Source organism: Balaenoptera physalus, assembly GCF_965194825.1.
Source record: "Balaenoptera physalus genome assembly, chromosome: 8".
NCBI lineage: Eukaryota > Metazoa > Chordata > Mammalia > Artiodactyla > Balaenopteridae > Balaenoptera > Balaenoptera physalus.
In genome coordinates, this window is record NC_138887.1 from 75,118,598 (window position 1) to 75,139,132 (window position 20,535).

The 20,535-nt window shown below is 39.1% G+C and overlaps 1 protein-coding gene across 4 annotated transcripts in view; it reads right to left on the minus strand.

Moving 5' to 3' along the window:
* Positions 1-18,894, minus strand: part of HIBADH (3-hydroxyisobutyrate dehydrogenase) — a 105,589-nt gene extending 86,695 nt beyond the window's left edge. The window contains exons 1-2 of one of the 4 annotated variants that reach the window (XM_082472072.1): positions 18,687-18,889; positions 8,623-8,783 (exon numbers count right to left, since the gene is read on the minus strand). In XM_082472072.1, the coding sequence (XP_082328198.1) occupies positions 8,623-8,783; positions 18,687-18,777 (252 nt within the window). In that variant the 5' untranslated portion in view covers positions 18,778-18,889. Of the gene's footprint in view, positions 1-8,622; positions 8,784-18,686 lie in introns of all 4 variants that reach the window. The other 3 variants (XM_082472074.1, XM_082472073.1, XM_082472075.1) reach the window with 3 other exon arrangements.
* Positions 18,895-20,535: the final 1,641 nt, after the last annotated feature.

A 20,535-nucleotide genomic window follows, 5' to 3' on the forward strand; every position in this document is an offset into this window, starting at 1 on the left:
ACCCCTCAAATATATAGGAAAGTAGTGTCAAGGCTCACAGGTCCGGAAAAAAACACACAATGATAGTGATAGCTGGAATGTCACCACTGTACTGGCCACAGCTGCTCCATATGTAACAACTATATACATTTGGTACATTATAATAAGTCTCTAATTTGCACTACAGAAGGCATGTTTATTAGACAGACACGTGTGTCCAGTTATTCAAATCATCTTGCCTTCCATGTGATGACTTCAAGACTCTGAAATAACTGACTAACAAAATTTGGCCACGACTCAAAAGCTGGCAGGAAAAAAACAAACCTTATTGCCAGTCTGACACTCACCACAAAAGCCTTTAGGAGCCAACCTAATTAGAGTCCCTTCAGTTACATTTGCTAATTGAATGGATAAGCAAAGACAGCATGGATCAGGGAAGGAACACTAATTTGGGAAGTCAGAGACCAGGTTTAGCTCAGACACTAAATCATCTGTGCTTCTGTGCAAATCACTTAACCTCTCTGGCTTCAGTTTACGAATCTACAAAATAAGAATACTGATTTGGATTATCTTTAAGTGTTTCTATCTCCAAAGTAGAAAGGAAACTTAGGCAAGGGAATTTTTCACATTTAGTAACCTTAAATTCTAGGAAGGTACAGACTCTGTGAAAAAGGGCTGACGGTATAGGAAGCATCTGCAATGACTCAGTACAAATGTAAAGCATTAGCAGGACTCTTCTACACCTCCACAGGTGTGAACGGTCACTGACCTGGCTGACTCTGGACCATGGCTCTGCTCTGATTGTCATGGCCATCCCAGAAAAATCTCTTGATAATTCCAACTGCCTCATTCTTACACCACTGTGAATTAAGGTGACCCTACTTTTCCATTATTTTAATTTTGATTACAGGAGATTGGTTCCCTTCACAATATCTACAGTCTTTAAGAATTTCTGCAACTAGATTCATCTGTATGCTAGTAAGCACCAATGGCAGGTGTACAATATAAAGATTAGACAACTGGACAGATTAAAGACAAAATCTGCTTTGCTGGGTGGGTGGCGGGAGGAATGATGGGGGCATCAGGGCCCAGAGTAATCTGAAGTAACTGCACTTCCTTTCTACGTATCCAATGGAAGGAGACAACAGTTAACCTAGTTGTTTTACATAAAGAGAAAAATCTCGCTGTCTCTGCTAGACAAAACAGTCACATAAATGAAGCTCAGCATTGCTTCCACATAAACCAAATGGGTAAGAGAAACTTGCAAAGAAACAAGATGAACATGACCTTGGTTAAATTTGCCACTCAGTGTATTTTAATCTTTCCAAGTAGAAAAGCATACTGTTGCTTCAAAATTGCACTACCCTTAAAAAACTGACCAAAACGGTTTTTGCCTACATCTTGAAACATTTGGTCAACAATGATGAAGCCCACTCAGCAAGAGACTTTTAAAGTTCTCATCTAACAAAACCTGAGTGGATGCCAGATTAGATCTCAATAGAATTACTTAACCAAACATCTTCAGCCTTATAACCCAGGAACAACAAGATGGTTCCCTTTTTAGAGAGAAAACAAGAGAATCCAATTAAGCCTAGTTCAACCAGAAAACTCACACAGAAATGGTGCATAAGTCAAGACTTTTGGCACCAATCAGAGGCATCTCCAAGGAAATTCCCAGACAATGAAAATGAAAACGAAGCACAAGTCACATGCCCTTGATGCTACTGCTTAAAAAGAGAAATTGGTATCTTCTGTAAAACAAAAGGAGGACACAAGGGACTCTGGAGAATATATTCTTAAGCAGGGATGCAGTCAAATCACTTTATCTCCTAATTTGGTTTTAATTTTTATCATCATTCTTTCATTTAAAAATATGTCTACAATTCTATTCCAAACAACTCTGGACTCAGTGACTCAGCCAACACAGTGGTGCGTTTATATGTGTGGTGTTGGGGAATGAAGATTTGGGAGAAATATGGTATAGATACTAAAGCAACAACCATAACAGTAGTAACAGTAGTGGTAGTAGTAACAGCACTTTCTATGTGCCAGGTTCTCTAGGACTAAGAGGAAGGTACTATTACTACTGCCATTTTATAAGATGAGAAAATTTAAGTAGAAAGAAGTTAAATAATCTGTCTAAAAGTCACACGGCCAGCACATGACAGAGCTGAGATCTGAGCCCAGGCAGCCAGGTTCCTCTTGGGTTTATGCTTTTAAACCACTACATTCAAAATTTATTGATTCATGATTTCTAATACCCAAAGTCCTGATAATGATCATGGGTTACATTCTTAGAATAGATGCTAGAAGTTGAAATGATGCATTGTATGTTAAACCCAAGTTTCCAACAGAAATAAATAATAAATAATAAAGGGATACGGAGAGAGGAAATCGTAAATTTTTTATGGGAATGACCACAAGTAACATATTAAACCAATTATAAATGCCCTAATAGAATTGGTTAACGTGTAAAGGTATAAATAAGTTCATTAAATACAGTCAGGCACGTGAAGCATTTTAACATGTCCAAGTTTTTATTTCCTTCATAACCCATGTAGTATTTTTTACTACTAGGTACAGCTGGAAGGAAAACCTCCAGGGTGGTAACATCCTAAAGCACTTCACCTGGAACTGCAGGTGGACCTTGCACCTTGAGGGGAGGGAAGAGCCGGCCGGTGGAAAGCAGAGCCAAAAAGCAGACAGAAACGGATCTAATTACATCTGTGCCCAAAATTCGGCTGTGCCTGGGTTCAGGCCACTCCCCAACTCTTCAGTTACATGAAACAATAAATCCCCAGTTTTTGCTTTTAAAAAAACGAAAAAGCACTTCTTCAAGGAGATGTCCAAAGATCTTTAGAACTAGCTGATTGTTTTTTGATCCAGATATGTCTAGTTTGGTACTTTCTCTCCCTGCAAATTTCCCACTGAAAGCACAGTTGACATTTGAAATCAACTAGCCATGTTTTCTGCAAACTTTGAGGGGAAAAAATTCTGCTTTCTTTGGCTGCCATCTCATCGACTTCACTTAAGATAGTAACATTAGGGAAAGGAAGGGACACCTGTCCTTAAAATGTAAGCGTCAACTCAAAAATACTCTGAATTTTTGAACGCTTAATCCATTCACTGCACTATTGTGCACAATGGCAAGAAGTTTCAGTCTTCACCTATATTTTTCCATCTCATCCTAAGTCTTCTCTGTCTTTTAGTAGTAAAATGAAACTCACTCTTTCCTTTATCAAACATTTTAAAACTAAATATAGCTATGAATTAGTACTACTGACATTTTAACACATCAGAAGTCACACGTCCAAATTAACATTACCTTTTAAAGTAGGGGTCTTAGGAAATTACACTTGTTCAAATGACACTGCCGCTGTTCAAAACGGTTTTTAAGCTGCCAGCATAAATCATTTATCAACAAATGTTTTCATTTTATTATGACAGAATATTCCCCCTCAGGCCCAAAGCTTTTTTACCCTTTACCCTTCTCCTGTCATTTATCTCAATTTCACATTCTCCTGCCCTCCACTGCTGTTATAATCAATACTCAGAGGACCTCTTAGAGTCAAGACTCTGAGAGGAAGCAGAGCTGTGAGGGAGATGGGACGTGGGAAAAGAGGATTCTGCCTTCCAGGCTTTGCCGTCCCAGTTTGAACCACCCACACAACTTTCCCACCGTGTGCTGGGAGCCGGGCAGGGCTGGGAGCTGCGGGCAGAAGCTAAGAGAGTCTCACGCTTCACTAATATGGGACGGGCAGCCACCCAGAACCCATCCTCTTTCCTTCCCCACACCCACTTACGTATCTCAAGGAAGAAGAAAAGAAGGAAAATCTAATAACTGAGTCTGTGTCCTAGAACCCTCTGATTTCTATCCAGGAATCCAAGAGGTCTCGTCTCCATGACTTTCACTTCAGGCTACAACATTTCTGTTTGTAGGTGAGTGAAGATTAAGCACAATATTTATGTAGCTCTCTATCAGAAATGAAATGACTCTTAAGAGTTACTTATTATTTTTCCCCTCAAAACCTGCTTCAGCACTTTATTACTGTCAAAATACAATTTTAATAAAAACTCCCTTCTATTTAGTCTTGCCACCTGAGACACATCTACTACACTGCCACATCCAACTCAACCTGCTTTATTCTCCACAGCACTAGGTGGACTGCTAGACACATGGGAGGTACTCAACCTGTACCGGTCGACCTAAAGTAGAAATCTCTAGAAACCGGGAGAGAGAGGCTTCCACTTTTAAGGAAAATTGCTCCTTTGTCCCCATTCTTCACCTGGATAAATCCTGCTTATTCTTGTGCTATCTACCTAAATGTCTAGTCTTCAGAGAACGACCCTAACTGCCCTCTCAGCCAACGTAATGCAGATTTTACTGAAAACTGAGGAGACTCTACTTTTTCTTTCCACATCACAATTTGGAATCACATATTTGTCTGATTTGATAATCTAACACCTCCTGTTGGTCCCCAAAGACAAAGACTGTAACTGTTTTGTTCTGGGCTATATTCCCAGTACCTAGCACATAGAAAGTACTCAAGAAACATCAGTCAAATTAGTAAATTAATGAACGTCCTATCCCCTGTTTTGCTAAGATATTCTAAGGTAGCCTTAACCCATAGTGATCAAAGCAATGAAAAGTAACTTTTCTTCACAAAGAAGTGAGAGACTCTGACATTGTCATGTGAATAGAAAGCATTAGAAAAGGAGTAACAGCTCTGTAGAGCAGAGGTGAAACCAAGACTTATGGGAACTTACTTAGAGCTAACACACACTCCTTACTGTGCCAAACACGATTTTAAGTTCTTTACATATATGAATTCATTTAATCCTCGTAACAACTCCCTGAGAAAGGTTATTATTATCATCCTTATTTCACACATGAGGAAACAGATACAGAGACACTAAATAACTTGCCTGAGATTGCAGATACTAAGTGGAAAGCGCAGGTTCTAAACCCATTTTGTAGATTCTTGCTGTACTGGTTTCCAGTGGCTGCCGCAATGTTACCCCAAGCGTGGTGGCTTAAAACACAGAAATGTATTCTCACAGCTCTGGGGGCCACAAGTATGAAAGCAAGGTGTAGGCAGCACCACGCTGCCTCCAAAGGAAGATCCTCCTTTGCCTCTACTAGCTTCTGGTTGCCCCGGTGTTCCTTGGCTTGCCACAGTATAACTCTGAAGTCTGCCTACGACTTCCCACGGCCTTCCCCTTGTGGCTCTCTGTAAGGACACTCATCATTGCCTTTAGGGCCCACCTGAAATCCAGGATGACCTCATCTCAAGATCTTAAACCTAATTACATCTGCCAAGACCCTGTTTCCAAATAAGGTCACTTTCACAAGGGTAAGAACTTGCACATTTATCTTTTTTTTAAATAGCTTTATTGAGATATAATTCACATAACATATAATTTGCCCACCTAAAGTATATAATTTGATGGTTTTTAGTGTATTCACAGATATGTGCAACCATCACAATTGTAGAACTTTTCATCACTTCAAGAAAAAAATCCCATATCCATTAGCTATCTCTCCCCTATGCCTGCCTCCCTCTTTCCCCTCCTCTCCCAGCCAGCACTAAACAGCCACTAATCTACTTTCTGTCTCTACAGATTTCTCTGTTCTGGACTTTCATGTGTGAGTGCTTCATTCCTTTTTATGGCTGAATAATATACCACTGTATGGATATACCACATTTTGCTTACCAATGATGGGACATTTAGGTTGTTTCTATCTTTTGGCTATAATGAATAATGCTGCCATTTATATACAAGTTTCTGTGTGGGTATGTGCTTTCATTTCTCTTTCATACATACCTAGGAGTAGAATTACAATCTCATCAGCAGTGTGTGATAGTTCAATTTCTCCATACTTCTTGTTATCTGACTTTGTAATTCTAGCCAACCCAGTGGGTGTGGAAATCTCATTGTGGTTTTGATTGCATTTATCTGATAACTAATGATATTGGCATCTTTTCATGTGTTTATAGGTCATTTGTACCTTCTTTGGAGAAATGTCTATTCAGATCCTTTGTCCATTTAATTGAGTCACTTGTCTTTCTGTTTGAATTGTATGACTTCTTTATACATGCTAGATACAAGTCCTTATCAGACATATGATTTGCAAATATTTTATCCCATTCTGTGGGTTACCTTTTCACTTTCTTGCTTGTGTTCTTTGGAGCACAAAAGTTTTCAATTCTGATGAAGTCTTATTTTTAATTTTGTTGCTCATGATCTTGGGTGTCATATTTAAGAATCCTTTGCCAAATTCAAGGTCATGAAGATTTACCCCCATGTTTTCTTCTAAGAATTTTGTAGGACATCTTTTGGGGGGCCACTATTCAACCCACTGTATACCCACTCACTATACAATCCATCATAATAGATAACTATTATTTAATTCCAACAAATTTCATTGGTGCAGAACAACATATTAAATAAGGGTGTGGTATATAATCATTACTGGCCTGACATTAACTGATCCAAGAGAAATCTAGGCACTTTATTTTCTAGTAGTCTAGTTTATAAATAGGTAACAGGTAGCTACATTTCAGAATCATCAAGGAAGATGCCACACATACACTTAAAAATGTCTCATACATAAATTTCATTAATTAGTGACTACACATCATGTAATTAAAAGAGCTAGGGCTTCCCTGGTGGCGCAGTGGTTGGGGGTCCGCTTGCCAATGCGGGGGACGCGGGTTCAGGCCCTGGTCCGGGAGGATCCCACATGCCGTGGAGCAGCTGGGCCCGTGTGCTACGGCTGCTGAGCCCGCGCTCTAGAGCCCGCAAACCACAACTGCTGAGCCCGCGCTCTACAGCCCATGAGCCACAGCTGCTGAGCCCACGTGCTGCAACTGCTGAGGCCCGCGTGCCTAGAGCCCGTGCTCCGCAACGAGAGAGGCCACTGCAATGAGAAGCCCGTGCACTGCAACGAGAACCCACACAGCCAAAGATAAAAAATAAAATTTAAAAAAAAAAAAAAAAGAGCTAAAGCTCCAAAGTCAAAGACAGACCTTTGTTCAGATCCTGGCTCTTGCCATTCACTCACTGTGTAACCTTGGGGATGTTATTTAACTTCTCCAAGCATCAGTTCCCTGAAAATACTTCTGTTACAAAGATAAAATTAGATAATATGTACAAAATATTTAGTAAAAGACCTGACACGTAGTAGGTACTCATTAAATATTAGCTTCTTTTCTGTCTCTTTTAAAATGTAAATGTCTCCTTCACTCAAGTATAAGTCTTATTCTTAAGGTAGCCTTCCTTCACACCTACCTAAAATTAGCAACACTAAAAAAATAAGAATTTTGTTGGGAAATGGAGGTAAAAGGATAACTTCAGAGTATGAGGCAATTCAGGCAGAGCATCAGAAAGCTCCGGAAATCTGGCAAGCAGCAGAAAAGAGATTCACAAAGGGGTGATGACCATTTCAGTTCTCCACAGGCAAGTTGTTAAGTGCTACAGGAATAGAGGGAAGAGTAATGGCTTTGGTCACAATTTGAAAGGCCCTAAGCTTCTGCTTTGCCAGTCCAGGGTAAATCAGTTTCCATTCAATTTCCACCTCTGTATTACTAGAAGGGGTAGAAAGAGGAAGAGAAATTCATGTGATCTTTCATAAACACACACACACATGAAAACTTAGGGAACATTCTTCTCCAAAATGCCAGAAGAATATGCTGTTATTACTTTGATTGAATTCTGTATTTAATTGAAGATATTTCCTCTGTTTAGAGACCAAGTACCGTTGTTACTCTTACAAATAAATATATAAACCATTGTAAAGTGCCAACATCAAATAGATGTGTTATCCCAAAAAGTAGTATCTTTCTCCTCAAAAAAACAATTCAAGCCAGACTGAATATCAACTTGGAACTCCTTACCATCCTTGAAGATGGTAAAGCCACCTTTCCCAGAACAAAGAACTGATCAAACCTCTCCAACAAGTCGAAGTCCCTAAGCTACTTAAAAGGTCATCAGTAAACCTGCTGCACTGGTGGTACAGTGTCAATATTCAGAGACTATATGGGCATAAGCAGTCACAACCCTACCCTGAAAAGTTCCAAGATTATACTCACACATCCTCAAACGACACTGCTGCCACCCCCAGATGGCACACAAACCATGATGGAGAAGGAGATGGAGGATATCCAGATCTGCAAGTAGCCTCTAAGTTGCTTAAACCCGTTCTTTATGTACGCATTGCATTTTCTCAGTATTTATTTCAAGTCTATTATCTAGAAGTTGACTATTTATTTGTTCTCTAACCTTTTTCTATATTTCTCAGGAATTTTTTAGTATTCACCCAGTTCTGGGATTACATTCAGCCCTCAGTTACCACTCTACAACTTGTACAAGAAGAATTTCCTTCATATCTTGAAAAAAAACTCTAAATTCAGTTACTAGTACACGGTCTCGTGTGTGTGTGTGTGTGTATACATATTTTACATATCATATAATATATACATATATAATATTACATATAGAGAAATAAAATTAACAAGTTAACTTTACAAATCCATTGTGTATACTTCTAAGAAGATGTCACTCATTTGAATGTGGAACATCAAAATCTAAAAAACATTTTTAAACATCAAAATCTAAAAAAATCTTAAGAAAAGGTCTTACCTGTTCACCTGCATCTAGAAACTCTTTGCATGCATCAGGGAACACATCATAAATAATGAGTGGATAGCCATGTTTCATGAGATTTTTTGCCATTGGATTCCCCATGTTGCCTACTCCAATGAATCCAACTGGAGTCTTAGAAGCCATTGACCTAGAACACACTGATTTCAATACATTATTTTTAACAGGAGCAGATAACATGTTTTATTGTAAATATTCACTCAATATTAAGAAGTCAATTGTTATTTTGATATTTTCTATTTAAAAAAAAACTTTTTAAAGATTAGTTTTAAACGAATGATCATTTAAAGATATCAACAATGTATAGGCAGACTAACTTCTGAGTATATAGTTCTCCAGGAAGCAATCATAAAATTTTAAGCATTCTCTCTTCTGCTTTCTATCTCTATAACATCCCTTTACTATTTTTAACAATAAACTTAATGTTATCATTTATTAAACACCTATTATATACTTTACCTGTTAAGTGAAGTATCCTAGATTCTCTTATCTATATTACCTTCTTTAATAATGTGTATTAAAAACTGGAAGTATTCAATAAAAACCTGTATCTTGGACAAGGTCCAAGAATGGGAAAACGTTTTACCTTCCCACTTCCACATTTATAGAAACCATCCCCTCCAATGGTATAAAAAACAATCTTAATAAAAATGTTAAACCCAGAAGAATGTATTTCAACCAAAAGTCACCAGTTTATAAATGGGGTCCTAGGAGAGAGCAGGGGGACACTTCCATGGGCTTTCCATGGCCAGGTTAACAGTCTCAGGACCCTGAGATAACAACTCCGTGCACTTTCAGAGAAGAGGCATCTCCATTTACAGAAAAAGAAAAAGAAAAATGTATACAGAAAGCTGTACGCAGGGCTTCCCTGGTGGCACAGTGGTTAAGAATCCGCCTGCCAATGCAGGGGACATGGGTTCAAGCCCCGGTCCGGGAAGATCCCACATGCCTACCGCAGAGCAACTAAGCCCATGAGCCACAACTACTGAGCCTGCGCTCTAGAGCCCACAAGCCACAACTACTGAAGCCCGCATGCCTAGAGTCCGCACTCCGCAACAAGAGAAGCCACCGCAATGAGAAGCCCGCGCACCGCAACGAAGAGTAGCCCCTGCTTGCCGCAACTAGAGAAAGCCCACGCCCAGCAACAAAGACCCAACACAGCCAAAAAAAATAAATAAATTCACACACACACACACACAAAAAAAAAAGCTGTATGCAGGTTCTGTTTGATTTGATTTTCTTCCTTTTTACAAAAGGCTTTTTGAAATCACACTGGGGCATACAATTCAAGGTAATGCTTTTTGCAAGAGAGCAGACAGGATTCGCATCACCATGAAAATAATATTAGACACGATTTCTCTATTTCTAGATTTAGAACTCCACTCAAGTATTTACTGCATGAAGTACTATGACACAAGCAAGATGTGGTCCTTGCCCTCCAAAAGTTCACAGTCTAGTGAGAGAACAAAGAGAAATAACTCCACTTGCCCTTTTCCCTATCATTTCCCGGCTTTATTTTTCCTTTTTCTTTCAAGGACTCCAGTTTTAAAACTGTGTAGTGCACCAACTAATCACAGTCACCCTTTTTCAGATCCTCTCAACTAATGGATCCCTGGCTCTTCCTTCAACTTAATCTCAATGTAATGAGATTTCCTAAAAGCAAATTATTTGAAGCCCTAATGCTTAAGCAATAGAGGTCTTCTTGGGTCAGAAGCACATTTAATTCCTATGAACTCCATGACTGTCTCTAACATTTAAAGATGGGTGTCATTCCTTTGCATCATCGCCTTACCAGTGCTGAGTTTAACATGCTGGGTATGATAGGAGTCCTGTGCCTAACTTTCTGGTTCACAAGGGGTTTAATGACAGAGAAATGACACCTCACTGAATTTTTATTTTGATATTAAGCAGAATGAGAAGTATACTTTGTAAGAGAACTCTAATACTAACAACTGGTGTGCCTGACTACTGTGTTAAGCTTGAAAAGGTATAATTTAACTAAGAACATTAGAAACTAGGAATATCATTATCTAAATGCAGTTAATTTTAACAGGCAACTCACTCTGAGTCAAACACTTAATAACTATAGCAAGGTAGAACCATGATTCATTCACACATTCAACAAACATGAAGCAACTATCATATGTACCATGGCAGATGCCATCAAATACACAAATGACATACAGTCCTTGCTTTCAACCAGCTTAAAACACAAGAGGACAACTATGTGCACAGACACTAAAACATGAAAGTAAAGGATAAAGTATGAAAAATAATGCTGATACTAAAGAACTCATCTGATTTGGGAACTTGAAAAAGCTAGCATTTGACCTGAGTATTCTAGGATGGGTAGGCTTTCAAATGGAATTAGAGTAGGAACAAAGGGAGCTCCATATAGAAAAGGAATGAGTATGCACATGAGCATATGCAAGGAAATAGGAAAGCCAAGAAAAAATGAATAATAATAAAAGTTAATATTTGTGGCAATTTTACTACATGCCAGACACTATACTCAGTACTTTATAAATAGCACTGTCATCCCATCCCATCATTAAGCCTATCTTCCAGCTCAGGTCCCTGACACTTGGTTAGTTTAAATAAAATGCCCAAGACTTTATAAGGTTGTAATGCCAAAATTCATATTCAGCCAATCTGACTCTAGGTTCTTCATTTTTAAGTGCCCTCCACTCTTCCTACAGGACGCACAAAGAAACAAAACAGCAAGATTAAGATTGAAAGAAAAAAATGCAACCATAATGTGGAAGGCTGGGAAGTATGCTCTAAACAACTTGAGTGTATTTTGTAAGCAAGTGGTGGTACCACAGACTGAATGTTTGGTCCTCCCAAAATTTCTATGTTGAAAAAATAATTCCCAGTGTGAGGGTATCTGGAGGTGGGGCCTTTGGGCAGTGATTAGATCATGAGGGGAGAACCCTCATGAACAGGACTAACGCCTTTACAAAAGAGGCCGCAGAGAGCTCCCTCATCCCCTTCTACCACGTGAGGACACAGTGAAAAGACGGCCGTCTTTGAACCAAGAAGTAGGCCCTCACCTGACACTAAATATGCCAGTACCTTTATTTTGGAACTCCCAGCCTCCAGAACTGTGAGAAATAGTTCTCTGTTGTTTATAAGCCACCCAGTCTATGGTATTTTGTTATAGCAGCCCAAACAGACTAAGACAGGTAGTTACTGAAAGGTTTGGGCAAGAGAAATGACCTGACCAAACCCATGCTTTAGGACAGAAATGAGGCAGCAGTGTACAATGGATGAACTAAAGGAAGAGCCTAGAGGCAAAAAGACCAACATAAAAGTGACTGTCTAGGTCTGTCTTAGTCCATTCCAGCTGCTATAACAAATATACCATAGTATATTTGTTATGATGACTTAAACAACAAGCATTTATTTCTTACAGTTCCGGAGGCTGGGAAGACCAAGATCAAGTAGGCAACAGATCCAGTATCTGGTGAGGGCCCACTTCCTGGCTTGTAGATGACCATCTTCTTGTATCTCTGGAGAGCAGAGAGAGAGGACAAGCTCTCCTTCCTGTTTTTAGGACACTAATCCCATTCATGAGGGCTCCACCCTCATAACCCAATTATTCCCAAAGGCCCCACCTCCTAATACTACCACAGTGGGGATTAGGATTTCAACACATGAATTTTGGAGAGTTACAAACATTCAGTCCACAGTAAGGGCAGAGTTAATAAAGAGTGGTGGCTATAGAAAAGTCAGATATGGAAAATATTTCAAATACAGTAGTAAAAGGACACAGCAATAGGTTGGATTATAATATAATTACAGAAGAAAACGATAGTGACCTTAAAAACAAAGCAACAGAAACTATCCAAAACAAAACACAGAAAAAAGAATTTAAAAAATAAAAAGAACATTAGTGAGCAGTGAGACAGCTTCAACCAGCCAAATACATAGCGAAATTGGAGTCCTCAAATGAGAGGAGAGCAAAGTGGGGACAAGAAAAATATGTGAAGAACTAATGGGAAAAACTTCCAAATTTGATGAAAACCATAAACCCCATGCATCCAAGCTCAATGAACCCCAACACAAGAAACATGAAGAAAACTATACCAAGACACATCATAATCAAAATGCTCAAAAGCAACCAGCAGAAAAAAGACATTATGTACAGAGGAACAAAGATAAGAATGAAGGTAGATTTCCTGTCAGAAACAAAGCCAGTGAGAAAACAGGAGAGCATCACCTTTAAAGAACTGAAACAAAAAACAACTGTCAAGATAGGAATCTATCTAGCCAGTGGAACTGTACAATTATAGATGTATGAGTATGTAGAGAGGCATGAGGAAACTGATGGGGGAGGGTGAATGGATACATTCACTGTCTCGATTGTGATGATGGTTTGATGGTTTCACAGGTATATACACATCAAAACTCATCAAACTGTACACGTCAAACAGGTGCAGTTTATTGTAAGTCAACTATATTGCAATAAAGTTGTTTTTAAAGAGTCCACATGTTTACAGAAAAAACAAACAAGAGAAGACATTTCTCAATCTAAAGATACTAAAGTGATATATCAACCGAATGCAACGTGTGAAGTCTGAATGGATCTGGATTTGGGGGGGAAAAAGTCTTAAGACATTCTAAGGAAAATTATGAAATTTTAAATACGAGCTGTATATTAGGATGATACCAGGGAAGTGCTAATTGTCTTAGGTAAATGGTAATTTGGTTATGTAGGAGACAGTCCTTCTTAGGAGATTCACGCTGAATCATTTAGGGTTGAAAGTGTCATAGTGTCTGCATTTTAATTTCAAATGATACAGGTGGGATATGAATATACTTGGAAAGAAATAAAGCAAATATGGCAAAAGGTTGGTTAACAACCGTTGACACCGAGCAAAGAGTACACAGATGTTCATGGCATTATTCTTTCAATACTTTGTTTGAAATTGTTCATAATAAAACAAGGGGGAAAAACTTAGCACATTTCAAAAAAAAATCACAAACATGACAAAATACAAATAACTAGGAAGAATACTTGCAACACACAATAGAAATAGGGTTACTTTACTATATATGCAAATAACTTTAAAATCTGGAAGAAAAATGTAAATAATCCATTGTTTTAAAGTACGCCAAAATCACAAAATGACAGTTAACAGAAAATATTAAAAAAAAACTTTGAAAAAATGCTCAACTTCTGTCATAACTAGAGTAATGCAAAACAAAGCAATGTAATACCATTTTCACCTATCAGCTGGACAAATGTGTTTCTTTGATAAAACTCACACCTAGTTAGAAAGGACTGATAAAACATATACTCTCATACACTGTAGAACTGTATTTTATGTCATCCTTTTAGACAGCAATCTGAAAAAAGATCTACATTTGAATTTTATTATAAAATTTAAATTTAAAATGTACATACTCTTTGACCCAGTAATTCCATTTCCAGGAATTTATACTATACGTAAGGGGTCAGCACACTTTTTCTTAAAGGGTGAGGGGGTAAACAATTTCAGTTTGGGGCCATGAGGCCTCTGTCACAACTATTCAACTCATCCACTATAGTTTTAAAACAGCCATACACAATATAAAAACAAGCGGCTGTGCTTGTTTTCCAATATAATTTTATTTACAAAAACAGGGACCCAGCTATTGGGCCACAGTTTGCTGACCTCTACTATATATAAACTCTGAACAACACAAAAATATAGTTTACTATAGGAATGTTTGTAACAACAGAAACATTATAAATAACTAAATACACATTAACAGGGCACTTAATTTATAATAACTAAATATACATTAACAAGGTACTTGATATTTCATAGAAAATCAATACAATGAAATAGTATGTAATGTTCAAAAGAATGTGATAGGGCTTCCCTGGTGGCGCAGTGGTTAAGAATCTGCCTGCCAATGCAGGAGACACGGGTTCGAACCCTGGTCTGGGAAGATCCCACATGCCGCGGAGCAACTAGGCCCGTGAGCCACAATTACTGAGCCTGCGCATCTGGAGCCTGTGCTCCGCAACAAGAGAGGCCACGATAGTGAGAGGCCCGCGCACCGCGATGAAGAGTGGTCCCCACTTGCTGCAACTGGAGAAAGCCCTCGCACAGAAACGAAGACCCAACACAGCCAGAAATATAAAAATAAATAAATAAAAGAATGTGAGATATCTATCTAAAAGTATAAGGAAAAAAATCTCCAGGACATGTTATTAAGTGAAAAAAAGCAAGATGCAGAGCATTATATATAGTAACATACAGTATATGAGAAAAAAGAATACATATGCATTAAACGTTTTCAAATTTCTGTAAGATGCTTAAGAAACAGCAGTTACAGCTAGAAAGTTGGACTGATGAGTCAGAGTTAGAGAAAAGACTCTTACTTTTCATTTTATAAACTTTTGAGTTTTTACCATGTGCATGTAACTTTTATAACTACTTTTATAATGAAATGAAATAAATAAATTGGCACACAGTGAGTGTTTAATAACGTTATATGAATGAATTACTAAATAGAGAGAGTTTTCATCAAATGAGGCTAAAAGTCAGTGTTGAAGCAAGAGTAAAGATAGTGATAAAGTGGATCCAGCAAAGATAATCTATATTGCAGCAACCATTAAGCAAACGCTGCAGGTTGACTCTCCAATATCCTTTCCTCCCAGACCTATGGTCAAGTTCCAAATTACCTAAACCAATTATAGTACCTCCATCTCTCTGCAGATGACTGTTCACAGATTGGCAGCCCTAAGTAAGAGATTTAGAAATGCTGTGAAAAAGCAGAGTATGTAATAGGAAATGAACTAGAGATTAAAGAAAAGATTGTATCTAATCAGCAAACTCCTGTGACTCTCAGTACCACTACTTAAGCAGCAGCCAGGAGGAGGAAGAAACTAGCCAGAAAATTTGGCAAAGTTAGTTTCTAAATTTATAGATGTAAATTTACAGATTATGACCTTTTTCTCCAATGGGACATGGACAAAGTTATCCATATCTTGGTAACATGAAGTGCCACCAAAAATCAGGCGACTCTTAAGTTTCAAAATGCAAAAATTGGTAATAGGTTATTTTACATTTCTAAAAGTTTTTTTCTCTCATCAGACTAATTCATTGTAGAAAACTGAAAAATACGGAAAAGTATAAAGTCATAAGGGAAAAAGTTAATCTCACTACACAAAAATAATCAGTTAGCATTTTGTATAGCCCTTCTAGTCTTCTGAATGCATTTTTTCATTATGAGACTCTATATTGTATATACAACTTTGTGTCCTACTTTATCACATATTACGTCATAAGCATTCTTTTTGCTTTAATGCTAAGAGTTACTAAACTAAGGGTAGTGACTTACTCTATAAAGGCCTTTATTATTTGGGTCAAGTTATTTTAGAAATACAGTTGACCCTTGAACAATGAGTGGGGTTGGGGCACTGACGCTCCTCACAAAATCCAAGTATAATTTACAGTTGGCCCTCCACACCCATGGCTCCAAATCTGCAGGTTAAACCAACTGTAGTACAAATTTATTGAAAAAAATCCATGCATAAGCTGACCCATGCAGTTCAAACCCGTTTTGTTCAAAGGTCAACTGTATTCTCCTTATGCAATTTCACAAGTTTAAGGTCAACTTTTGGTCCCCAGGGTCATGTGCAGCTTTTCAGAGTTTCATGTGCAACCCTAGAAGCTAATGTAAAGAGGAAAAAAATGGCAATATATATTTTATTTATACAACGAGTTATGCTGTTTTGAAGGCAGATTTCGTACACACACAAAGAGCCAATAATAAAAAAGAACTGTATTCCCATTCCTGTCTATAATGCTGGCTAATTTTCCCATTCCACTTTTGGTCAGGTGGTCGCTTTAAGATGATCTGTTACAAATTATTTTTCCTTGTACTTGTTAGTGAATCAAATGACTGTAGAGGGTCAACATCTGTCATTTTTTTGGCTGTACAAAGAAGTCTGAAACTAAATTTAATTATCTTTTAAGATAAAACATAAAACTTACTTTTATTAAATGGTGATGAAATAGTAATGTATGAAAAAAATAGTAATGTATGTCTAGTTTAATATTTCTCATTTTTCTATTTCCTTTTCAATGCTTTAAATATTTAAAAAGTAAGACATGCTATTACCAGCAACTTTTAGATCTCATTTTTTTCAAACTGTAAATAACTGTATAGATCTTTATAATATTACCCTCCATATGATATAAACATCTTAAACATACCATGGAGACAAACATCCCACAGAATTCAGAACACTAAATAATGTTACTATTTGAACACAGTTCTTTTTCTTAATGTCCCTAGACTCCAAACTGGCACATGATTTTTCTTTTAAGACTCCAACATCAAAAAAGTTAACACTTTTGTAGTCAATTAAAATTAACAAAAATGTTTAAAACAATTCCACAGAGTAAAAACAATTACTGAAGCATTTTAAACAATCATCACACACACACAAAATTTTAACTTGTCATAAATCTATATTCTTACAATGTCTTTGGGTCAGAGAACAAGATTATATGCCAAAGTAGTCTACCAGCATTTCAAGGTAGGCCTTTCCAGTCTACAGAAGCATTTATTATAGTCACAGGCCTCAGACTCTTCTTCCATGAATTTTAAGAACTTTCCTGTAACTCTAAAAGGTACTTCAAGGGTTCATTAAAATACGGTTAGAACACCTTGTAAAACCACTAAACAGCACGTATGTCTTCCCTGACTAATCAAAACTGAAAGAATTGTGCATTCATGTGAAAACTGGTGCTACATTTACTACGGCAGAAGAGTGATCTTTTTTTTTTTTAAGTATCTCCAATGTAGGAGGCATTTTTTGTAGTTCAATACATGTAGCTCAAACAGTGGTTACACTCAAGTTTGGCAATTTCTGTGAGTTTGTATCTCATTTCTGTGATTCTGTATCAGACATCTGTTCTCTCCCATCATATGAAGCTTTCCCTTTTCAAGCCAGAGGAAATTCACTCTTCTGCTTAGATTTTTACTGAGGGGGAGGAAGGAAGGCTGTTAAGAACTCAATTCCCAGCCTTTTTTTTTTTTTTAAGTAAAGATCAGAAAAAATTAATACCAAGGCTTTTTCAATCTCCCAAGTATGAGAGTGCTAAAGAGTGCATTTTCAAAACTAAAAATTTTACAGGAAGACAATGGCAGTTTCCCCACAAATCAACCAATTTTTCAATTGAAGAGGAATCCTGCTGTAGAAGAACAGTGCAGGAATCATAAAGAATCAAGGACTACTTTCTAGATCCTGCTGTAATATCCTAATTCACTTATCCAAGGGGCTTTAGGTTCTTCCATCTGTAAAATGAAAGATTAGTTCTCTGTGGTCTAAAAACTGCCTCTTCCTAAATCGATGGTTAGCTTCCATAACTTATGATGATATGAGGGGTGGGAGGGGACGGAAGCAGGATAGGTTCAGGCCACAATTTTGAGAACGTTGAAAGTATTCTGGTTAATAGTTTGACAGAAGTGCCATCTTCAGGTAGCACAGTTACAGAGAAGCGGTGGAAGCCCGCCTGGCCGGTCAAGGGTGACTTAAAACTGCTGGAAAGACTGATCACCTGATTTGTAAGACTTCACTTGTGTAAAAACATCAGAAACAATTAAGGTGATTAAAACAAAAATCAGGGCTGCGGCCGGAGAGCGCGCCCACCCGGGGCGCTGCAAGGCCAGGGGTCGCTGGGGTGGGTAGGGGGTAGCCCCTGGGGCTGGGCCCTCCAATTGTCCTCAAAGCCCTAACTCCAAAGAAGCACGACTCGGACCCAAATACTCCTCTCTCTACCCCAAGCTCTTCCCATTCCTTTCTAAGTCCCAAAAGGACGCCGAACCCCATTCATCTAGATCTGGGTGGGGAGAATGGGGGGAAGCACTAGTAGCGCGAGCCGCATTAGAGGCCAGGCCTTGGAACCAGTCAAAATGTTGGGTTTTAAGCCCCAATCCAACCGCAGCGCCTCCGGTGAAAAGACCTCTTCAGCAGTCAGGGCGCGCGAAGCGGGCGGCCGGAGGAGGGACGGGGGAAGAAGGCGCGAGGTCCTTACCCGCTGCAAGGCTGGCCACTGCCGGTTGCTGCCGGCGGCTCCAGTACCGGAGGCCAGAGGCGGCTCCACGGAGCCGTAAGGAGGCTGCCATGCTGCCCCCGCCCCGCCTCCCCACGGTGACCTCCGCGGCTCCCAGCTCACCCACTGACTGCTAGGGTGCGTGGTGCGGCGGGCGGGATCGGCTGCGGCGTGGGGCCGCACGCGCACGCGCTCTGCTGCTCGGGGCGGGCACCTACCCGCGAGGGGAGGAGCGCGGAGCCGAGAGGCGCGGCCCGGCGGGACATGGGACGTCAATCCCCTTACGGACAGGGAAGCAGACCAATCAGAATTCCCATATCCTCCGCCCTTTGCGAGCCACGAATAGGAGGCCTTCTCGTACTAGCACATCCGGAGCCCTGGCCCCGCCCCCAAGCTCCTCCCTCATTTGCAGACTGCGGGCTGGAGTCTCCTTGTTTACGAAAACGCCAAGGGTGTGTGGGAGGCGGCGGCTGTCACTCACGACCGCCTCCTTGGAGCATCTGACCCTCAGAACCGCCCCCTTGGAGTGTTGTAACTGCATGTGTTGCTTCCTTGCAGTCAAGGGCATAACTTTGACTCGCGGCAGCTGCTGCAATAGTTAAGCAAGAGCAGAAATTCCCAGTCTTTCCAAGTACAGGGATCCACTTTTAACCTCAATAAAACGTGGGTCTCTTGATGTTAGCATTTGTATTTTTAGTGTCTGTTCGTTGAGAAACATTCACAGAAATCTACCATGAATGCAATAACTGTTTAAAATTATTTGATTTTATTTTACCCAACGGTTTCTCCATAAACTTGAAAAATTGTAGGAATACAACTTAATATTGTTTTCTTTGAAGGATAGAACTGCTAGAAACTTGCACTCTCTATTCCAGTATATATTTCTCTAATGTTTGAAAATCCTGCATCCATTTCATAAGTAAAAACTAAAGGTAAATGAAAATGCAGAAGGTAATGTATATGTATGTGTGTCAGAGAGAAGGAGATTTATTCATTTCTTGTATCTGTGCTTGGTGTACATATTTGAATCTTTGAACCCTTGGGCGATAGTTAGAGAGGTTCTCATCCTCTCTGAGCTCATGAAAGGGTTGGGAGCTATGGGCACACCAAAGAAAGACTTGCAGGTTTTACGGAAAGGTAGTACAGGAGGAAAGAGTGAGGAGTGGCTAGGGCAATAGGAACCACTCCCCTGAATTCATTTTATTTATTCACGTGCCTAGGTTGTTCTTAACCTTTTAATCTGACTAGCAGAATCAACAGAGTTGACTTTAACCTTTTTTAACCTCTGCCCAGTCACTCACAGGTGTTGAAAGTACCTTAAGGAATTGGATAATTTCCAAGGAGCCTCTCTCAGTGTTCTTGACATGCTAGCAATGTTTCCAAAAACTGGTACAGAGTGCAAGATCCGCATTTGTAACTGATAGAGAAACAATTCCCTTCTTTGCCTTTCTCTCCACCCTAATCCTCTACTCCACACAAACCAAAACCCGAGGAAAGGAGGAAGACAACGAAGAAAAAATTATTTCAGCTATTGGGGACAGTGTCCTAGATTTGGTTCCCCTCCCAAATCTATTTATTGCTTTCTGGAGCATTTCCTACCTGATCCTCTCTTCCTGGTTTATTGGGTTTTAGCTGGAATAGACCTCCTGCAACCAATAAATGTAGCCCTACAGGTTTCTATAATTAACTGCTGAAATGCTGTCTGCCTTTCAACTATGTGAACCTACATAGCAGAGCTGTTTACAACACAGGCCGACATACCAATTGATCTCCCAGCTCCTAAGGTTTATATCCCTATCCTCTTGAGATTTTATATCAAATCAGATGGTTT